The sequence below is a fragment of the Ranitomeya imitator genome, chromosome 3 (genome assembly GCF_032444005.1).
Source record: "Ranitomeya imitator isolate aRanImi1 chromosome 3, aRanImi1.pri, whole genome shotgun sequence".
Classification (NCBI taxonomy): Eukaryota; Metazoa; Chordata; class Amphibia; order Anura; family Dendrobatidae; genus Ranitomeya; species Ranitomeya imitator.
This window is the reverse complement of record NC_091284.1, coordinates 579435518-579458521: the sequence shown is the minus strand read 5'-3', so window position 1 is coordinate 579458521 and position 23004 is coordinate 579435518. Positions and strand designations below refer to the sequence as shown.

Below are 23004 nucleotides of genomic sequence, written 5' to 3'. Positions count from 1 at the left end.
TCCTCAGAAAATAGGTTGACCATTCCAACCGAAATGAAGTACAGGTTCCCTGTAGATGAGGCGGCATCATGCTGATCAAATTCTGAAAGTTGACATCCAGATTGCTAGGGTAGCTAAGAAAACCAAGAAAGAGAAGGCAACAGGGGACTCTCCTCAAACCTGTTCCTCATTAAAAAACAAATGGATCTTACTGGATAATAATCAATCTAAAACCACTGAATCGATATGTAGCATACAGAAGATTAAAAATGGAATCCGTCAGGTGAACAGTACCTCTGATTGGGCAGGATTTCTTCATGGCGATGAAAGACCTACAGGATGCATATTATCACATCCCGATTCATCCAACCTATCAGAGATTCCTAAGGTTTGCAGTCGCAAGAGGGGAGCACACAGATCATTATCAGTTCAATGTCCTCTCTTTTGGACTATCCTCAGCCACAAGGATCTTGACAAAGACCATGTCAGAGGTCATGGCTTACATCAGAGGCCAGCACATATGCATAGTCCCTTTCCTCGACGACCTTTTGTTGGTGGCTCCCTTGTTACCCATGCTACAAGAAAATCTGCAGATGACAACCCAAATCTTATCTTATCTCTGGGCTGGATAGTGAACCTCAAGAAATCAGATATGGTTCCTGCAATAACAAAGACATTCCTACTAGACTCACATAGCCAGATGTGCTTCCTGCCCAAACAGAAACAGATCTTACTAAAAGCAAAGATAAAGATACTACATAGCAAGGAGATGGTATCTTTAAGATGGGCCATGTCAGTTCTTGGATCTATGACATCCTGTATACAGATAGTAGCATGGGCACAAGCGCACACCAGGACACTTCAGACCCATATCCTGGCAAGCTGGGAAGGCTCCCCAGAATCCTTGGATGGAAAGATCCAGATACCACCTCGTGTAAAGTCCTCACTGACATGGTGGCTAAAGAAAGAACTTAAGCAGAGGGGTTCCCTGGACACAAGACCCAGCAGTCACTATAAAAGTAGACGCCAGTGGGCAAGGATGGGGAGCCATGGTTTCCCAACACGTGTTGGTAGAACGAGATAAGCCAACGGCCCTCAAACTTCAGGGAACTCGAGGCCGTAGAGGAAGTCCTCAGGACCACAGTAACCCTAGTCCAGGGTACCCACTTAAAAATATACTCCGACAACATGACAACAGTTGCCCATCTTCGTCATCAGGGAAGTACAAGGCACTAGGATCTGAAGGCAATATCAGCCAGAATATTCTTGTGGTCAGAAGAATATCTTCTCTCCCTGTCCGCTCCTAACATAAAAGGTGCAGTAAACCTACAGGCTGACTTTTTGAGCAGGACAAGGATCTATCCTGGGGAATGGAGTCTAGGCCCTGAGGTCTTTCAGATACTGACCAGAAGGTGGGGCCATGCAGAGGTGGACCTATTTGCAAATGCTCACAACACAAAAGTGGATCAATATTATTCACTGAACCCAACCCATCCCTGCCTAGGGGTAGATGCGTTAGCCCACCCATGGACATTCCGACTGGCCTATGCCTTCCCTCCACTACTAATTTTTCCAAGAGTTCTACAGAAAATACAGGAAAGAGTCAAAGTAATCATGGTGGCTCTGTTCTGGCAGAAAAGATGCTGGTTCGGGACCGTTGCTAACCTAAAGATAGAAGGACCGGTAGAACTACAACCCCGATCAAGAACCTTCTCTACCAAGGACCAATATTTCACCCGGATCCCGAGAAGTTGCACCTGAGGGCCTGGCTTCTGAATTCTCAATCCTGAAGACCAGAGGATTGTCAGAGAGAGTCATTAAGACACTGCAGAAAAGCCGAAAGGCAGTGACCAACTCCATTTCCCAAAAAAGATGGAGAACATTCATCGCATGGAGTGAACTAGAACGGCCTAACCCACACAAGCCGAACTAAGCCCGGATCCTCTCCATTACGAAGCCGGCTTAATGTCACCTTACCATAGGAAGGTGACATTAACCCCTCATTACCCTATATGCCACCGCTACAGGGCAGTGGGAAGAGCTCCAGAATTGGCGCATCTAAGGCTACGTTCACATTTGCATTGTTGGGCGCAGCGTCGTCGACGCATGTGCCCCTATCTTTAACATGGGGGGTGCATGGACATGGATATGCGTTGTATTGCGTTTTACGACGCATGCGTCATATTGACGCACAGACAGGGCGCAGAGGACGCTACTTGTAGCGTTTTCCCTGCGCCGAAATTCCTCTCTGTACGATCTTATGACATCGCATGCGTCGTAAAACGCTGCGTTGTGTACAAACGTTGGTTGCGTCGCCGACGCTGCGCCCAACAACGCAAATGTGAACGTTACCTAATAGATGCGCCTTTTTTTGGGCAGCTGCGGGCTGCTTTTATTATGCTGTGGTGGGGCCCATATCCATGGCCCGTTACCAGCCTGAGAATAGCAGCCCGCACCTGTGAGTTTTGCCGGGTTGGTTGTAAAGTATTGGGGAGACCCCACGTATTTTTTTTCTTAAATCCCTTCTCCCCAGCTCACGTTGCTTGCCGACCAAGAAGGTGAGAACGGATGACAGCCGGCTTCAGCACCACACGCAGGGGGACAGCGCTTACTGTAGTGCTGCTTCCTGGCTGCTGTCTGTGTGGTACTGATGCAACACACGGCTGCTGCATGTGTACCATACGGATGTGTCACACGAACACAGATATCTCCGGTACTGGAAATATCAGGACGTGTGAAATCGGCCTTAAACTGTTAATTCCCTGGCTTCTCTAGTGACGGTACAGGTAGTCAACAATTGGTCCAGATGCTGATGATGGGGCTCAGTGTTGATGCCAGTGTTTACAAAACATGACCTCTATAACCAATTGTCAATTGTCCATTGCTACTGTACTCACGTGCTAGTATGTCACGTCACACTAGTGTCATGTAAAAAAGACCAATTGGAGCATTGACACTGGTGATGAAACTTGGAAAATGTGAGAATATTTTATGCCACTTCATACCTTGAAAGTGAATGTGTCATCACAACATGACTTTATTGTTTCAATCTATTTTTATGTTGTACAGGGTTAATAAGCGATGGATAGGCAGTATAATTTACATCAATTCCTGGCATGAATAATATTAAATTTGTCTGATCTTGGGTATCCACCCTTTTAGAAAAGTGTCATGTGCAGCAGAAAGGAGAAAAAACTATAATTATTGCACAAATATGCTAGATAGTCTACAAAGGCAGAATGATGATTTCCCCACCAATCTATTTTCTGTATGTTTTTGTTTAGTAAGACTAAAACTAAAGTAAAACAAATGTAATATTGGAACAATACAAAACTATTGTAAGGGCCTGTCTTGATCTCTGGGGTCACATCTGCATCCTTTTACCTGCTCATTTGTGCACTGTTATACTTTAACATTGTTTGTTTATTTTCTAGGATACAAAATTATGGATCATTATGGAATATCTCGGGGGAGGATCGGCTTTGGATCTGGTCTGTATATTTACAAAGGGTTAATTTTACCTAGAAAGAAAGACTGGTTTAGGCTCTGCCCTATTATACCCTTTAGCTATAGTTGTAATTTCCAGAAAATAATTTTCAAGCTCAACCTGCATAAAAAGTGAAACTGCAGCTGATTGCACAATTTAGATAATTGGATGACATCTAAAATGGAATAAATTCCTGCAGCAAACGTATAAATAGACCTCCCCGGGTAATTATTGTCTGCTGAATGTTCTTGCTGCAAAATGATTTTGGGACAGAATTTTGCCATATTTTGTATACATGGGATAGTGTTCTGCTGACCCAGTTGCTTATTGTGACTTCACTATAGGTCTTAATTAAAAGTTAATGGCATCTCACCAGTTGCTGTAATTTGCGTATATTTGCCATCCGATTTGTTAATTGCGCTTTTGAATTTAGTCTATTGTCAGCTTCCTTGCAAATCCCGAAAACTGTTTTTTCTCTTCTGACTTTTATAGAATTGTATATGAGACTTTGTAATCGGGTGTCTATTATAATATGCATGTGGTTAATTGTTTCCTGGCAGCTGGAACCTGGTCAAATGGATGAAACACAGATTGCTACAATATTAAGGGAAATATTGAAAGGACTTGATTATTTGCATTCAGAAAAGAAGATTCACAGAGACATTAAAGGTTAGTGTGTCACCAGGTGACTATATCTTTATGCTTTGGATAAGTGGTAACTATTGTGATCAATACCTTAAGGCTATGTGCACACGTCCGGAATTGCTGGCGGAATTTCGTTTTTATAGCGAAAAACCGCGAAAATCCACGAAAAATCCTGAACGTGTGCACATAGCCTTAGTCGCCACATTTGCACTGGATCACAAAGTCTGGTTACTTTCCAAATATTAATTGATTGCTACCATACTGAATCTTAAAGAGTAAGTAAACAGTTGATACTATTTTATAAAAATATTTTTTTCATCCTCTTATTCCAACTGATGGCTCAAAAACCCCAGTGAAGTGCGCAGCCCAACTGACAAATACAGAGTTCCAGCTTCCATGTGTGCACACATGCTGGGTATGGTTTCGAGAAAAAGTATAGGGCACAAATCCTATGCTGTCTATTGAATCTGTACTCTGCCTTGCACACTAGGGCAGGAGGTGTGCGTTCCTGCATGAGCTGTGCACTTTATGAGGTGTGTTTTTAGTGATAAGTGGGGTCTCAAGACCCAGACCACCCCTTGCAATCTGTTTGCAATTAAGAAAATAAAAATAAATACATTTTTTTTTATCTCAAAGTTTACTTAATAAGAAATGGCAGTAAGGTGGTAAATTAACTTGATGGTTCTAAACCATATTTAAGGCTCCATCTGTGCATGATATCATTGGTTTTATAACCTATAGGGGTATTCTCCTCCCAGAGATTCACAGCATATTGTGGTTAAAATAAGTATTTGATACACTGCCGATTTTGCAAGTTTTCTCACCTACAAAGAATGGAGTCATCTATAATTTTTATCGTAGATACACTTCAATGAGAGACAGAATCTTAAAAAAAATCCAGAAAATTACATTGTATGATTTTTACGTAATTAATTTGCATTTTGTTGCATGAAATAAGTATAGATACAATAGAAAAACAAAACCTAATATTTCGTACAAAAACCTTTGTTTGCAATTACAGAGGTTAGACGTTTTTTTTTTTTTAAATAGGTTTTTATTAAAATCGAATATGAACAATACAACTTATGCATTTTTCCAGTATTTTACAAAATTTTTACATTTTCCAAATCCCCAACAATCCCAACAAAACCCAAACCTCCCCCTCCCCTGACAGCTCATACCCATTTATACTTTTGTTACCAGTATTGATGGTTCTTTGAGCCATTTGACTCACTTATGTCCGCTTGTTCCTTTAGCACTCTCTTCCTTTCAGAGGCCCTCATCCTCCCATTTCCCATAACTACTCATCCCAGCTCGAGCCACGGAGACCACATTTTGTCAAACGTTTCTATTTTCCCACGTCTTTTGTAGACCCCCTTTTCCAAATTGAGACCATGTTTAACATATTTCAGGAATTCACCCCTTGTAGGCGGTTCCTCCTTGATCCAGTTCCTTGCTATTACCTTCCTTGCCATATATAATAGCCTAGCTATTGCTATCTTCCAGGTATTATCCACTCTAATTTCCTCTACATGTCCCAGTATACACACTATCGGATCTCTCGGCACTCTGCATTTATACGTCCCTTCCACACGACTCAGTACCACCAACCAGAAAGCAACCAGTCTTGGACATGTCCACATCATGTGGTATATTCCTGCATTCTCAGTCTTACATCTCGGGCATTCAGAGTCAGCACGCAACCCCGCTCTGCACAACACTTCCGGTGATTTATAGACTCTGTGCAAGATGTACAGCTGCGATAGTCTATACGGCTCGCTCAGTGACACTCGTGGAACCCACTCCAACACCGACTCCCAGGTTTCATCCTCCATTGGGCCTAAATCTCTTTCCCATTTCGCTCTCGCTTTTAGGGGGAAGTCTAGCAAATATGCATGTAGAAGGTCCTTATAAAGAGTGGTAATGACTCCCCTTGTGGATCCTTCCCCACACACGTATTCCAGAACTATGTCCTCCTGGATCTCAATACCACCGCCCTTGTTTTGAGCTTTAAAAGCATGTTTCATCTGAGCATATTGATACTCCCCAGACGGTCTCAATCCAAACCCCCCTTGCAGCTGCGAAAAGGACTTTAATCCTCGTTGTTGAACTATCTGAGCCACCAAGTGGATTCCTTTGGCCTGCCACTCCGCCAGCACTCCAAGGGCCGCAAACTCAACCATATTATTATTAAGCCATATCGGTGTAAATTTAGTCAGCCCCGTAACCCCCCGAATCTGTCGCAGTCTGGTCCATAATTTATGTATCAAAAACATAGTTGGGTATAATTTCCCCAATACTCTCAAGGAGTCATCCTCCAGACACTGCGCCACTGGTCGTCGGTCTGTCACCCTCTCCATCAAGTGCTGTACCGCACTGGCAGACGCCTCCCGCGCCGAGGTTAGACGTTTCCTGTAGTTCTTGACTAAGTTTGCACACACTGCTGCAGGGATTTTGGCCCACTCCTCAATACAGATCTTCTCCAGATCTTTCAGCTTTCTTGGCTGTCGCTGAGCAACATTGAATTTCAGCTCCCTCCAAAGATTTTCTGTTGGGTTCAGGTCTGGAGACTGGCTAGGCCACTCCGGGACCTGGAAATGCTCCTTAATGAGCCACTCCTTAGTTTCTCTGGCTTTGTTTTTTAGGTCATTGTAATGCTGGCAGGCCCAGCCACGACTCATCTTCAGTAATCTTTCTGAGGTTGATGGAGATTGTTGGCCAAAATCTCGCTATACATGACCCCATCCATCCTCCCTTCAATACAGTGCAGTAGTTGTGTCCCTTTTGCTAAAAAGCACCCCCAAAGTATGAGGTTTTCCCCACCATGCTTCACAATTAGGGCAGTGTTCTTCGGGGTTTGTACTCATCCTTTTTCTTCCTCCAGACACGGTGAGGGGAGTTAATTAGTGTTGAGCATTCCGATACCGCAAGTATCGGGTATCGGCCGATACTTGCGGTATCGGAATTCCGATACCGAGATCCGATATTTTTGTGATATCGGGTATCGGTATCGGAAGTGTAAAATAAAGAATTAAAATAAAAAATATTGTTATATTCACCTCTCCGGCGGCCCCTGGACATCAGCGGGAGGATCCGGCGTCCGGCACGGCTTCTTTCTTCAAAATGCGCGCCTTTAGGACCTGTGGTATGACGTCCCGGCTTCTGATTGGTCGCGTGCCGCCCATGTGACCGCCACGCGACCAATCAGAAGCCGCGACGTCATTCCTCAGCTAAAGTCCTAGAATGAGCGCCTTCTAGGACCTGAGGAATGACGTCGCGGCTTCTGATTGGTCGCGTGGCGGTCACATGGGCGGCACGCGACCAATCAGAAGCCGGGACGTCATTCCACAGGTCCTAAAGGCGCGCATTTTGAAGAAAGAAGCCGTGCCGGACGCCGGATCCTCCCGCTGATGTCCAGGGGCCGCCGGAGAGGTGAATATAACAATATTTTTTATTTTAATTCTTTATTTTACACTTAATATGGATCCCAGGGCCTGAAGGAGAGTTTCCTCTCCTTCAGACCCTGGGATCCATGAGGATACATTCCGATACTTGATGTCCCATTGACTTGTATTGGTATCGGATATCGGTATCGGCGATATCCGATATTTTTCGGGTATCGGCCGATACTATCCGATACCGATACTTTCAAGTATCGGACGGTATCGCTCAACACTAGAGTTAATACCAAAAAGGTCTATTTTAGTCTCATCTGACCACATTACCTTCTCCCATGCCTAGATGGTCATTGACAAATTTCAAACGGGTCTGGAAGTGTGCTGGCTTGAGCAGGGTGACCTTGCGTGCCCTGTGGGATTTTAATTCATGACTGCTTAGTGTGTTACTAACAGTACTGTTTGAGACTGTGGCCCCAGCTCTCTTCAGGTCATTGACCAGGTCCTCCCATGTAGTTCTAGGCTGATACCTTTCTCAGAATCCTCCTTACCCCACAAGGTGAGATTTTGCATGGAGTCCCAGACCGAGCAAGATTGACAGTCATCTTGTGTTTCTTTCATTTTCTAATAATTGTGCCATCCCAGCCTTGTGCAGGTCTACAGTTTTGTCCCTGGTGTCCTTAGGCAGCTCATTGGTCTTGGCCATGGTGGAGAGGTTGAAGTGTGATTGAGTGTGTGGACAGGTGTATATTATTCAGGTAATAAGTTCAAACACGTGCAATTAATACAGGTAATGAGTGAAGAGTAGAAGAGCTTCTTAAAGAAAAAATAATAGGTTGGTGAGAGCCAGAATTCTTGTTGGCTGGTAGTTGATCAACTACTTATATCATGCAATAAAATGGAATTTAATTATATAAAAATCATACAATGGGATTTTCTGTTTTTTATTTTTAGAATCTGTGCCTCACAGTTGAAGTGTACCTGTGATAAAAAATTATAAACCTCTCCATTCTTTGTAGATGGGAAAAGTTGCAAAATCGGCAGTGTCATATACTTATTTCCCCCTTGTATTTCCTGGATATGCCATATATGTTTGATATAGGTCCCACCTGTGAGTCATGCACCTATCTCAAGGATCCGCTCACCGCTAGAGAGAATAGAGAGGTGGTTGGAAATGCCAGATTCTCTCCACCTACTTTTATGGGAATATTGCTCTGCTCTTTTAGGAACTCTTAGAAATGAATGTAGACAGTCGCACATGGTCTTCCACGTCTCATATGACAGCGGCAACAGGACCTTGTTCTCAAACTAGATATGGGTCCTACTTGCCTCTGCATATCATACGGATATGCCATAAATGTCTGTAATGAGAATACCACATTAATCCTGCTAATATAGCAACAAAGTTCATTGTCCTACCAATACAGATTGTGTTTTATCTTATGTACATGAATGGTACTATGTAGAGTAGAGGATGGCGGCAGCTTTACCAACCAGTGTTTTTAATAAAGAGATAAGTGTTTTATTTTTTCCAGCGGCCAATGTCTTATTATCTGAGCATGGAGAGGTTAAATTGGCGGATTTTGGTGTAGCTGGGCAATTGACTGATACACAGATAAAAAGGAATACTTTTGTTGGCACGCCATTCTGGATGGCCCCAGAGGTCATAAAGCAGTCCGCATATGATTTCAAGGTAGGGAGAAAGGGTTACTATCCTTGTTTTTCTTGTATCTAATGTTAATTAAAGATCACATGTAATATAATGAATAATGAATCACTGTCTGTACACAAAGAACTTGTGTTTCCAACTAAGGGTTGAGATACTTGTGTTCTGTGGCAAAGTCTTCATGAATATTGATGATGGGACACACAAGAACACGGCAAACCTGTAAAACAACTTCTGTGTTGCACTCAGTTTCATAGCAGGATTTCAGTATTGTAGTATTAGAGACAAACCGAGATTCCATATTCTTCACACTTAGGCCTCTTTCACATTTCCGTCTTTCATCTCCCGTCACAATCCGTCGTTTTTTGAGAATGCAGGATCCTGCAAAAAAATTTTCTCATAGACTTGTATTAGCGACAGATTGTGACGGATGGCCATCCGTTTCATCCGTTGTGCACTAAATCCTGCGTAAAAAAACGGTCCGTCGGGCAGAGAAAACGTTTTTTTCTGCACGTCGGAAAATTGGTCAGCGATGCATCCTGCGCTGCCCGTCACTGGCTACAATGGAAGCCTATGGGCGCAGGATGCGTCGCTGCCTGTGAAAAGCAGGAATCCAGCGACTGGTCCTGTCTTTTCAAACTGAGCATGCGTGGAAGAATTTCCTGTCAGGGAAATTCTCTCTCGCTCGCTCTTTCTCTTTTTCTATTGATGCTGCCTATGCAGCGTCAATAGTAACAAGATATAATGTTAAATATAATTTAAAAAATAAAAAAATCGCAATATTCTCACCTACCGGTGTTCCTGCGCAGCGTCACCAATGCTCCCGGCAGCCAGCGTTACTTCCTAGTAATACATTGCGAAATCTCGCGAGAAGTCGCGGTCTCGCGAGATTTTGTAATATATTACTAGGAGCGCTAGCTGCCGGGAGCATCGCTGCGCGGGATCGCCGGTAGGTGAGAATACTGCGATTTTTTTATTTATTTATTTTTTTATTATTATTATTATTTTTTTTTTTTTTTACCTGGTTTATAATAATAATAATAATCTTTATTTTTATATAGCGCTAACATATTCCGCAGCACTTTACACACATTGGTTTGTGTTGTGTATGCATTTTCGCAGCGGAAAACCTCTGCAAAGACCCATACACAACAGGTGCACATAGGCTCGACGGGTCCGTCAGAGAGACTTGCCCAGTGAACACGTTTTCCACAATCTGCACAGGATCCGTCATTTCAACGTCTTGACGGATCCTGTGCAGATTTGGAAGACTGAAGTGTGAAAGAAGCCTTAGGCTGCCGTCACACTAGCAGTATTTGGTTAGTATTTTACATCAGTATTTGTAAGCCAAAACCAGGAGTGGATGATAAATGCAGAAGTGGTGCATATGTTTCTATTATACTTTTCCTCTAATTGTTCCTCTCCTGGTTTGGGCTTACAGATACTGATGTAAAATACTGACCACATAATGCTAGTGTGACGGCAGCCTTAGACTGGAGCACAGACTGCTGTTTGTACTACTCAGTAATACTCATTGGTTCTTATTCCACTCTTGCTTTATGTTTGGAGAAACATGGTGGCTCAAAGCCTAGCTACTCTATTTTACCTTTCAGCAAAGAGATCCTCCCAATGAATATTTTTATTGCTTTTAAATGGCAAGAAGTGATCTTTCTATACATAGTGGGTGAAGATTTTATTAATACGGTCTTAAATTTAGACAGCTTAGAATTAGACTAGATGCACAAAATTAATTACTCATGGATCAAGATTTGGAGCATCTTTAGGTACCTACATGTAATTTTTTGCCACTTCTTATAGGGAACCTGTCACTCATTTTATACATTTATACTGCCCATGTCGCAGGCAGCATGAATCAGTCTGGCTGTATGACTCGATGTGACTAATCCAGCACCGTCCCCCAGCCGGCTTCTTCCAGCAGCGCTTTAGTTAAATGATAGGCGCCTCCATTGTACATAGACCTACATGTCAGTTAACTAGAGCGGTGTGTGGAGAAGCTGGCCAGGGGCGTTGGACTTGTCTTGTTTCTCCCTTTTATCCCCAGCCCGCTTTAGAGTTACTGGCTGTCTTTTTAAGCTTTTCAAATTATATTTTCACTGAAACGCAGCGGCATAATCATGTAGACAGGCTTGGATTCATCCTGCCTGTACTGTGGTTTGGGTACCATGAATCAAATGAGAAGTTCCCTTCCAGTGGCATGTCAAAATATGGGCAGCCCTGGTTAAAATTACTGTTATTGTGGACAGTTAAGCAAGTTGAAGATGAAATGATCTGTAAAAGTCCTAAAGTTAAAGATGACACATTTCCTTTGTATTTTAAACTAAATAAATGTATGTATGTAGGTATTGTTGAAGGTCGACTCGCTCAGCTTCATTAAGAGGTATACACGGGAACCATAAATACAGCCTTTGTCCTGATAATTTTTCCTAGGTTTATATTACTGAAGCGAACAACTTCAGTGCTACAAATCTACCCTCTAATGAAAGCATAAGCCTCAGCTGCATGCTAGATGCAGGGTGGTGACCCACCTTATATAGAAAAACACACCAACTCCAGAAAATTCATATGGAAAATAGGAGAATAAAAATATATTATTGCTGGATGCATAGATAATGTGAAATTACTGTTGTAATTTTGAATGGTGACCCTGGCATTTCTGTTTATTCTTGTATTGCGTCACTTTACACTGTTACTCTAATCTTTTAATCCTTTTCTAATATAATTTGTATTTTTACCCTATTCACCTGACTACTCCTTATTCTCCTATTTTCCATATCTACCCTCTAGTACTTTGCCAGTGACTTTGTCTCAGTATATATATTCATCCTTTACATTTTAAAAATGACAAATGAAAATGGCCCTATTGAAAAATTTGGACATCCTGCATGGTTAGTACCTAGTAGCACCCCAGAGTTTTTCAATTCTTGTTTGAGGAATTTTCATCCATTCTTCTGTTGAAAATTCTACCAGGTCTGTGAGATTCCTGTGTCGTCTTGCATGCACTGCTATTTTGATGTCTATCCACAGATTGTGAGGGTCATTGTAAAACCTTCAGCTTGCACCTTTTGAGGTAGTCTATTTTAGATTTTGACGTTTGTTTATGTTCATTATCCATTTGTAGACCCAATCCTTTTTTCAATTTCAGCTTTTTTTTTAAAGATGTTATGTTTTCATCAAGAATTTGTTGAAATTTCATTAACTCCATTCTTCTTTCTACACGTGAAATGTTCTCCGTGTCATTGGCTGCAACCAAACCCCGAAGCAGGATTGATCCACCCCCATGCTTAACCCCTTCGTGACATGGCGCCGTACTAGTACTGCGCTGCTGGCACTGCATTTGTGCCAGCAGCAGTACTAGTACGGCGCACCGATCACCGCGGTCTCGCGCTGAGCACCGCGGTGATCAGGTGTGGGTGTCAGCTGTATATGACAGCTGACACCCCGCAGCAATGCCCACGATCGGCTACAGCATCATCAGCAGAAAAATAAAAAAGTTATAGCTCTCAGAATAAAGCGATGCAAAAACAATTATTTTTTTATATAAAATAGTTTTTGTGTAAAAGCGCCAAAACATTAAAAAAATTACATAAATGAGGTATCGCTGTAATCGTACTGACCTGAAGACTAAAGCTGCTTTATCAATTTTACCACACGTGGAACGCTATAAACGCCCCCCCTAAAAGAATTTCAGGAATTGCTGGTTTTTGTTCATTCCGCCTCCCAAAAATCGGAATAAAAAGTGATCAAAAAATGTCATCTGCCCGAAAATAGTACCAATAAAAACGTCAACTCGTCCCGCAAAAAACAAGATCTTACATGACTCTGTGGGCCAAAATATGGATAAATTATAGCTCTCAAAATGTGGTGATGCAAAAACTATTTTTTGCAATAAAAAGAGTCTTTTAGTATGTGACAGCTGCAAACCCTAAAAATCCGCCAAAAAAACGCTATAAAAGTAGATCAAACCCCCCTTCATCACCCCCTTAGTTAGGGAAAAATAATAAAATGTAAAAAAATGTATTTATTTCCATTTTCCCGTTAGGGCTAGGGTTAGGGCTAGGGTTAGGGTTTCAGTTAGAATTGGGGAGTTTCCACTGTTTCGGCACATCAGGGGCTCTCCAAACGCGACATGGCGTCCGATCTCAATTCCAGCCAATTCTGCTTTGAAAAACTAAAACAGTGCTCCTTCCCTTCCGAGTTCTCCTGTGCGCCCAAACAGTGGTTCCCCCCAACATATGGGGTATCAACGTTCTCAGGACAAATTGGACAATGACTTTTGTGGTCCAATTTCTCCTGTTACCTTTGGGAGAAAAAAAATTGCGGGCTAAAACATCATTTTGTGGAAAGAAAAAATGATTTTTTAATTTTCACAGCGCTACATTCTAAACGTTAGTGAAACAATTGGGGGTTAAAAGTGCTCACCACACATCTAGATAAGTTTCTTAGGGGGTTTTCTTTCCAAAATGGGGTCACTTGTGGGGGGTTTCCACTGTTAAGGCACGTCAGGGGCTCTCCAAATGCGACATGGGTTCCGATCTCAATTCCAGCCAATTTTGCATTGAAATGTCAAATGGCGCTCCTTCCCTTCCGAGCTCTGCCATGCGCTCAAACAGTGGTTTATCCCCGTTTATGAAGTATCAGCGTACTCAGGACAAATTGCACAACAACTTTTGGGGTCCAATTTATCCTGTTTACCCTTGGGAAAATAAAAAATTTGGGGCAAAAAGATAATTTTTTGTGAAAATTAATATGAATTTTTTTTTACGGCTCTACATTATAAACTTCTGTGAAGCACTTGGAAGTTCAAAGTGCTCACCACACATCTAGATTAGTTCCTTAGAGGGTCTACTTTCCAAAATGGTGTCACTTGTGGGGGTTTCCACTGTTTAGGCACGTCAGGGGCTCTCCAATCGTGACATGGGCTCCGATCTCAATTCCAGCAAATCTTGCATTGAAAAGTCAAATGGCACTCCTTCCCTTCCGAGCTCTGCCATGTGCCCAAACAGTGGTTTACCCCCACATATGGGGTATCGGCGTACTCAGGACAAATTGTACAACGACTTTTGTGGTCCAATTTCTCCTGTTACTCTTGGTAAAATGAAACAAATTGGACCTGAAGTTAAAATTTTGTGAAAAAAAAAAAGTTAAATGTTCAATTTTTTTTAAACATTCAAAAAATTCTTGTGAAGCACCTGAAGGGTTAATAAACTTTTTGAATGTGGTTGTGAGTACCTTGAGGGGTGCAGTTTTTAGAATGGTGTCACTTTTGGGCATTTTCTGTCATATAGACCCCTCAAAGTCACTTCAAGTGTGAGGTGGTCCGTAAAAAAAAAAAATGGTTTTGCAAATTTTGTTGCAAAAATGAGAAATCGCTGGTCAACTTTTAACCCTTATAACTCCCTAACAAAAAAAATTATGTTTCCAAAATTGTGCTGATGTAAAGCAGACATGTGGGAAATGTTGTTTATTAACTATATTATGTGATATAACTCTCTAATTTAAAGGGAACCTGTCACCCCGTTTTTTGAGATATAAATACTGTTAAATAGGGCCTGCGCTGTGTGTTACTATAGTGTATGTAGTGTACCCCGATTCCCCACCTATGCTGAGAAATAACTTACAAAGTGGCCGTTTTCGCCTGTCAATCAGGCTGGTCAGGTCGGGAGGGCGTGTTCACAGCGCTGGTTCTTCCTCAGCTTTACGTTGGTGGCGTAGTGGTGTCCGCATGTTGAGGTGACTAATCCACTGTGGGCACGTGAACAAGCAGCGCGCGATCTGCGCTGTCATCCTTTTCGTCGGTGGGGGCGGCCATCTTCCTGAGGCCGCGCGTGCGCAAATCGAGTGCTCTGCTGCACGGGGCTTCAGAAAAATGGCCGCGGGATGCCGCGCGTACGCATTAGAGATCGCGGCGGCCATTTTCCCAAAGCCGAGATGCAAACTCGGCTTTGGGAAAATGGCCGCCGCGATCTCTAATGCGCACGCGTGGCATCCCGCGGCCATTTTCCTGAAGCTCCGTGCAGCAGAGCACTCGATCTGCGCACGCGCGGCCCCAGGAAGATGGCCGCCCCCACCGACGAAAGGGATGACAGCGCAGATCGCGCGCTGCTTGTTCACGTGCCCACAGTGGATTAGTCACCTCAACATGCGGACACCACTACGCCACCAACGTAAAGCTGAGGAAGAACCAGCGCTGTGAACACGCCCTCCCGACCTGACCAGCCTGATTGACAGGCGAAAACGGCGACTTTGGTAAGTTATTTCTCAGCATAGGTGGGGAATCGGGGTACACTACATACACTATAGTAACACACAGCGCAGGCCCTATTTAACAGTATTTATATCTCAATCTCAAAAAACGGGGGTGACAGGTTCCCTTTAAGGGCATAAAAACTAAAAGTTTGAAAATTGCTAAATTTTCATAATTTCCGACAAATTTTTGTTTTTTTCACAAATAAATGCAAGTCATATCGAAGAAGTTTTACCACTATCATGAAGTACAATATGTCACGAGAAAACAATGTCAGAATCACCAGGATCCGTTGAAGCGTTTCAGAGTTATGACCTCATAAAGTGACAGTGGTCAGAATTGTAAAAATTGGCCCTGTCACTTAGGTGAAAACAGGCTTCAGGGTGAAGGGGTTAATAGTTAACGAGATGTTCATTTCCTGAAATTCTGTGCCCGTTTTTTCTCCACACATACCTTTGATCATTGTGGCCAAACAGGTCTATTTTAACCTCATCGGTCCACAGGACTTGCTTTCAAAATGCATCAGGCTTGTTTAGATGTTCTTTTGCATACTTCTGACCCTACAATGTAGGCGTTGTTCCAGCTTGGTCAGCACTGGCCCTCCCAGGGCCAATCGGTGGCTGCTTCACTGTCCCCTCCTTTGGAAAATCAAATGTCCAGAGGAAGTCAGAGCTGCTACTGCTCCTTCATTTCTTCTGGATGCTTGATTTGTCCGAAGGAGGGGACAGTGAAGTGGCCATTGATTATCTGCAGGGCTTACGGGGCATGACAATGTCATATGAGCCCTGGGAGAACTAGTACCGACACCAATGGAATGGCGCCTACACCGGAGGTGGGTATAGCTGTTACTATTTTATAAGGGGGGGAGCGTTAGCCATTGAAAAGGGGTTGTGTACAAACTCTCTAATTTAAAGGGAAGGTGCCATCAAAAAAATTTTTTTACAGCGATTGAAAAAATGTAAAGAATTAATGTTTCAATTTTCTTAAAAAATATTATCATTTGTTTATAATTTGCTAAAATATGAAAAATAATTTTAAAAAGTTTAGCATTTCCACTTTTAAACACTAGGGGGAACAGCTAGTGAAATTTGACAGAAACCTAGTGTACAACTAGCTCACATTACTGCACTGCAGTAATTATGGGCGGAGTCTGCTGACGTGTGTGATGTCTTCTCTCCTCCCCTCCTGGGTGTTTGCTGCTCACTGGGTTCCTGAATATCATCCTCTTATCCCTTAGAAATTTTGTTGGTGACTGCAGAGTTATACCGACAAGTAGACAGTCACAGAGAATGGCAGGCAGCAAGGATTCTGGGAGATATATGATGGAGGGAGCAGGGTGACAGCAGCACAGAATATTTCAGGAGAGCAGTGTGCAGGTCTATGCACACTCCTTGCTTATCTGGGGCACCCTGTTCAGTGCGCGGAGCAGCCAGGGATTGTACATAGAGCGCTGTCTTTTATACACATGGATGGACCGTCTGCTTGTCTGCTCCACAGAAATCCAGGAAACATTTCTGCGGATTTGGCCTGTTCTCATCGAGACATTGCATGCAAAGACCCCATTCCCCTCCTCAGATCCTGTCCTGGCGATGTGTGAAAGTGAGGTGACAGGCACAGTCGGGGTGACACTGGGGGGAAATGTAGCCATATAGTAATGATAAAATTGAGACCCCTCTCTCCAGCCACCTCACCAGCCCTCCCCTGACTGCACCTAACTGGAGGTCATGCTGCCCCCTCTATTACCCCAGACCCATGTACAGCTGCTCAACCAGAACCACCCTAGATTGGGTCCCCTTTCTGAAGATAATACTGCCATAGTGTTCTCACATAATACCGCCATATAGATCACACATAATACTGTCCTATAGTTCACACATAATACCATCATATAGGTCACAAATAACGACGCCATAGTGTTCTCACATAATACCGCCATATACTTCACACATAATACCGCCATATACTTCACACATAATACCGCCATATACTTCACACATAATACCGCCATATACTTCACACTTAAGCACGGTGGCGTAGTGGTTAGCACAGCAGCCTTGCAGCGCTGGGGTCCTGAGTTCTAATCCCACCCAGGACAACATCTGCAAAGAGTTTGTATGTTCTCTCCGTGTTTGCGTGGGTTTCCTCCGGGCACTCCGGTTTCCTCCCACATTCCAAAGACATACTGATAGGGATTCTAGATTGTGAGCCCCATCGGGGACAGCGATGATAATGTGTGCAAACTGTAAAGCGCTGCAGAATATGTTAGCGCTATATAAAAATAAAGATTATTATTTATTTATTATTATTAATACCGCCATATACTTCACACATAATACCGCCATATACTTCACACATAACGACGCCATATAGATTTCACATAATACCGCCAGTGTTCTCACATAATACTGCCATATAGATCACACATAGCAAGGGGGGAGAGGAGTGCATAGGAGATGATTAGATACAAATTTCAGTCAGTATCATACAGGATAGGATTAGATGCACAGCTCAGCAGTCAGTATCACAAAGGAGAGGATTAGATACACGGCTCAGCACACAGTATCCCACAGGAGAGGATTAGATACACATCTCAGCACAGTATCACACAGGATAGGATTAGATACAAGGCTCAGCAGACAGCATCACACAGGAGAGCATTAGGCTAGGGTCACATTGCGTTAGCGCAATCCGCTAGCGCTAAACGGATTGCACTAACGCAATGTTTTTAAAGGGCCGCGTTTCGGGGTCGCGTTAACGTCCCCGCTCTCGCAGATCCCCGATCTGCGAGAGCAGGGAACGGACCTCGGGCGCGCCGCGGACGCTGCAAGCAGCGTCCGAGGCGCGCTACAAAAGACCGGCGCGTCGCTAGCGCGTGCCGAAAATGACACGCGCTAGCAATGCGCTGGTACATTGCGGGCAATGGGAGCACTAACGGACGCGTTGCATGGCGTTAATTTCGCCGTGCAACGCTGTCCGTTAGCGCTCTGACCAAAACGCAATGTGACCCAGATACACGGCTCAGTCAGTATCACACAGGAGAGGATTAGATACACAGCTCAGCAGACAGTATCACACAGGAGAGGATTAGATACACGTCTCAGTACACAGCATCACACAGGACAGGATTAGATACACATCTCAGCACAGTATCACACAGGGTAAGATTAGATACATGGCTCAGCAGACAGTATCACACAGGAGAGATTAGATACACAGCTCAGTCAGTATCACACAGGATAGGATTAGATGCATGGCTCGGCAGACAGCATCACACAGGAGAGGATTAGACACGTGGCTCAGCAGACAGTATCACACAGGTAGGATTAGATACATGGCTCAGCAGACAGTATCACACAGGAGAGATTAGATACACAGCTCAGTCAATATCACACAGGATAGGATTAGATGCATGGCTCAGCAGACAGTATCACACAAGATAGGATCAGATACAGGGCTCAATATCACAGAAATATCCAATGTAAGAGCCCAAAAAAATAATAATTCACCGACTAAAGCACTAAATAAACAAATAAATCAAATACACAATAAAACGTAACATTTACTAATAATATAGATAAAAACAACAACACTCATGACCTAAAAACGTCTAATGTTTGGCTGAAAAAAGATACAGGGTGCACTCAGTCCCTAATACGCAGGCTATCTGTGCCCTACCTTGCCGCGGAGGTTGGCACCCTATATAACCTGCGCAATGGTGCCCCCACTCAACGTAGGCTATTCCTAACTCACCCTGGTAAACCCTGGAAATTGAAAGACAAACAGCAGACCATACAAATCAGACAAACAGATAAATATAATCGTCAAATTGACCAATGTGCTATATACAGTGGGGCAAAAAAGTATTTAGTCAGTCAGCAATAGTGCAAGTTCCACCACTTAAAAAGATGAGAGGCGTCTGTAATTTACATCATAGGTAGACCTCAACTATGGGAGACAAACTGAGAAAAAAAAATCCAGAAAATCACATTGTCTGTTTTTTTAACAATTTATTTGCATATTATGGTGGAAAATAAGTATTTGGTCAGAAACAAAATTTCATCTCAATACTTTGTAATATATCCTTTGTTGGCAATGACAGAGGTCAAACGTTTTCTGTAAGTCTTCACAAGGTTGCCACACACTGTTGTTGGTATGTTGGCCCATTCCTCCATGCAGATCTCCTCTAGAGCAGTGATGTTTTTGGCTTTTCGCTTGGCAACACGGACTTTCAACTCCCTCCAAAGGTTTTCTATAGGGTTGAGATCTGGAGACTGGCTAGGCCACTCCAGGACCTTGAAATGCTTCTTACAAAGCCACTCCTTCGTTGCCCTGGCGGTGTGCTTTGGATCATTGTCATGTTGAAAGACCCAGCCACGTTTCATCTTCAATGCCCTTACTGATGGAAGGAGGTTTGCACTCAAAATCTCACGATACATGGCCCCATTCATTCTTTCATGTACCCGGATCAGTCATCCTGGCCCCTTTGCAGAGAAACTGCCCCAAAGCATGAAATTTCCACCAGCATGATATACAGTAGGTATGGTGTTTGATGGATGCAACTCAGTATTCTTTTTCCTCCAAACACGACAAGTTGTGTTTCTACCAAACAGTTCCAGTTTGGTTTCATCAGACCATAGGACATTCTCCCAAAACTCCTCTGGATCATCCAAATGCTCACTAGCAAACTTCAGACGGGCCCGGACATGTACTGGCTTAAGCAGTGGGACACGTCTGGCACTGCAGGATCTGAGTCCATGGTGGCGTAGTGTGTTACTTATGGTAGGCCTTGTTACATTGGTCCCAGCTCTCTGCAGTTCATTCACTAGGTCCCCCCGCGTGGTTCTGGGATTTTTGCTCACCGTTCTTGTGATCATTCTGACCCCACGGGGTGGGATTTTGCGTGGAGCCCCAGATCGAGGGAGATTATCAGTGGTCTTGTATGTCTTCCATTTTCTAATTATTGCTCCCACTGTTGATTTCTTCACTCCAAGCTGGTTGGCTATTGCAGATTCAGTCTTCCCAGCCTGGTGCAGGGCTACAATTTTGTTTCTGGTGTCCTTTGACAGCTCTTTGGTCTTCACCATAGTGGAGTTTGGAGTCAGACTGTTTGAGGGTGTGCACAGGTGTCATTTTATACTGATAACAAGTTTAAACAGGTGCCATTACTACAGGTAATGAGTGGAGGAAAGAGGAGACTCTTAAAGAAGAAGTTACAGGTCTGTGAGAGCCAGAAATCTTGATTGTTTGTTTCTGACCAAATACTTATTTTCCACCATAATATGCAAATAAATTGTTAAAAAAACAGACTGTGATTTTCTGGATTTTTTTTTCTCAGTTTGCCTCCCATAGTTGAGGTCTACCTATGATGTCAATTACAGACGCCTCACATCTTTTAAGTGGTGGAACTTGCACTATTGCTGACTGACTAAATACTTTTTTGCCCCACTGTAATTAGAGCACATAAAATAATGTGCAAGAAAGTGTGCTCTTTCTATAAACAATAATGCACACTCAGTACATAATTGCACATATCCCCATATAGCCTATAGTATTCTTACGGGATTTCTCTCTGCACCTAGATCCGCTCTGCCTGCCTGCGGGGGTTGGCACCCTAAAGTCCTGCGCAGTTGGCGCCCCCGCTCTCGTCGTCAGGCCCTAATACGCCCTTACAGTGCCCAATGGCAAAGATAAAAATATATAAATCAATTACTAACTGAGCGTGCAGGTACTAATAACGATTATTAACAATAGCACATAATCATATAGATTTCAAATAGAAACATTAAGTATGTTCATCTCGACGCGTTTCCCCGAGATCGGTTCATCAGGAGACATACTCAAATAATAACCACTTATCTGAATGAAGGGTAAAGAGATAAATCACTATGGAGAAGTGTGCCCGATATAGCAGTGGGGAACAATATCCATCCAAAACCACAGGTTCCAATCAGCCCTCAGAGCGGGGGCGCCAACTGCGCAGGACTTTAGGGTGCCAACCCCCGCAGGCAGGCAGAGCGGATCTAGGTGCAGAGAGAAATCCTGTAAGAATACTATAGGCTATATGGGGATATGTGCAATTATGTACTGAGTGTGCGTTATGGTTTATAGAAAGAGCACACTTTCTTGCACATTATTTTATGTGCTCTAATTATATAGCACATTGGTCAATTTGACGATTATATTTATCTGTTTGTCTGATTTGTATGGTCTGCTGTTTGTCTTTCAATTTCTACACTTGAGGGTTTACCAGGGTGAGTCAGGGATAGCCTACGTTGAGCGGGGCGCCATTGCGCAGGTTATATAGGGTGCCAGCCTCCGCGGCAAGGTAGGGCACAGATAGCCTGCGTATTAGGGACTGAGTGCACCCTGTATCTTTTTTCAGCCAAACATTAGACGTTTTAGGTCGTGAGTGTTGTTGTTTTTATCTATATTATTAGTAAATGTTACGTTTTATTGTGTATTTGATTTATTTGTTTATTTAGTGCTTTAGTCGGTGAATTATTAGATACAGGGCTCAGCAGACAGTATCACAGGAGAGGAGTAGATACACAGTCAGCACAGTAACACACATGGGAGGAGATAACTGCTCAGAGTCAGCATCACAAAGGATAGGATTAGATTACCTCTCCCCCTCCCCCACTGATACTTACTTCACTGCTCTGCTGCTGAGTCCTTTCTCTACCTCCCGTCCTTGGTCTCCTCCTCCTCATCCTATAACCGCAGGGCTCCTGTGATTATACTGGGAAACTGGAGCTCACAGATGCACTGTGAGCTCCAGAAAGATGGCGTTGATCTCCTGCCTCTGCTGTGATGTGGACGGCTCAGGGGGCGTGGCCACATCAGAGCAGGGAGCAGCTCAATGGGTCGGACGCCGACCGCAGATGTCTATGCCCAGGGCTGCCGTATTTTCAGAGTGTAAGTGTCGTGCAGCTACACTTACACTCCTGCAAAGCAAAATGGCGGCGCCCAGTGGCTGAAAAAAAAAATAATATTAAAAAAGAAATCTTAAAGTTAAAAAATGTGAATTTGTATTAAAAATAATTGTTTATATAAACAATCATTTTTAATACAAAAAATAAAATGCGGCACCTTCCCTTTAAAGGGGTTATACCGTGAATTGAGAAAAAATCTCAGGAGTAATGCACACCATTATTTTTAAGCATATCAATAACAAATCCACAAATCACCATTGTAATTTCACCGAATATAGTTTTCATCTTTCTACTGCTTAGGTCTCTTCAATTTATGTAGATGAGTGGCAGCTTATCCCGTATAACAAATACTCCATTGTAGGTGGCAGTGCTGTGGAGTCTGTAAGGCTACGTTCACATTAGCATTGTGCGTCGAAGCGTCGGCGACACAACGCATGCACAACGCAGGGTTTTGTGACGCATGCGTTCATTTTTTGCATGATTTTTGGCGCAGAAAAAACTGCATCATGCAGCGTCCTCTGCGCCCTGACAGTTGCGCCAAAATGACGCATGCATCACAAAACGCAAGACAACGCATGTCCATGCGCCCCCCATGTTAAATATAGGGGCGCATGATGTATGCGTCGCCGTGGCTG

At 43.3% G+C, this 23004-nt stretch overlaps 1 protein-coding gene across 1 annotated transcript in view; it reads left to right on the top strand.

The window, feature by feature from the left end:
• Positions 1 to 23004, top strand: part of STK24 (serine/threonine kinase 24) — a 115902-nt gene that overhangs the window by 72316 nt on the left and 20582 nt on the right. Inside the window, exons 3-5 of the mRNA XM_069758002.1 lie at positions 3414 to 3470; positions 4027 to 4135; positions 9042 to 9199. Coding sequence (XP_069614103.1) covers positions 3414 to 3470; positions 4027 to 4135; positions 9042 to 9199 — 324 coding nt within the window. The remainder of the gene's footprint in view (positions 1 to 3413; positions 3471 to 4026; positions 4136 to 9041; positions 9200 to 23004) is intronic.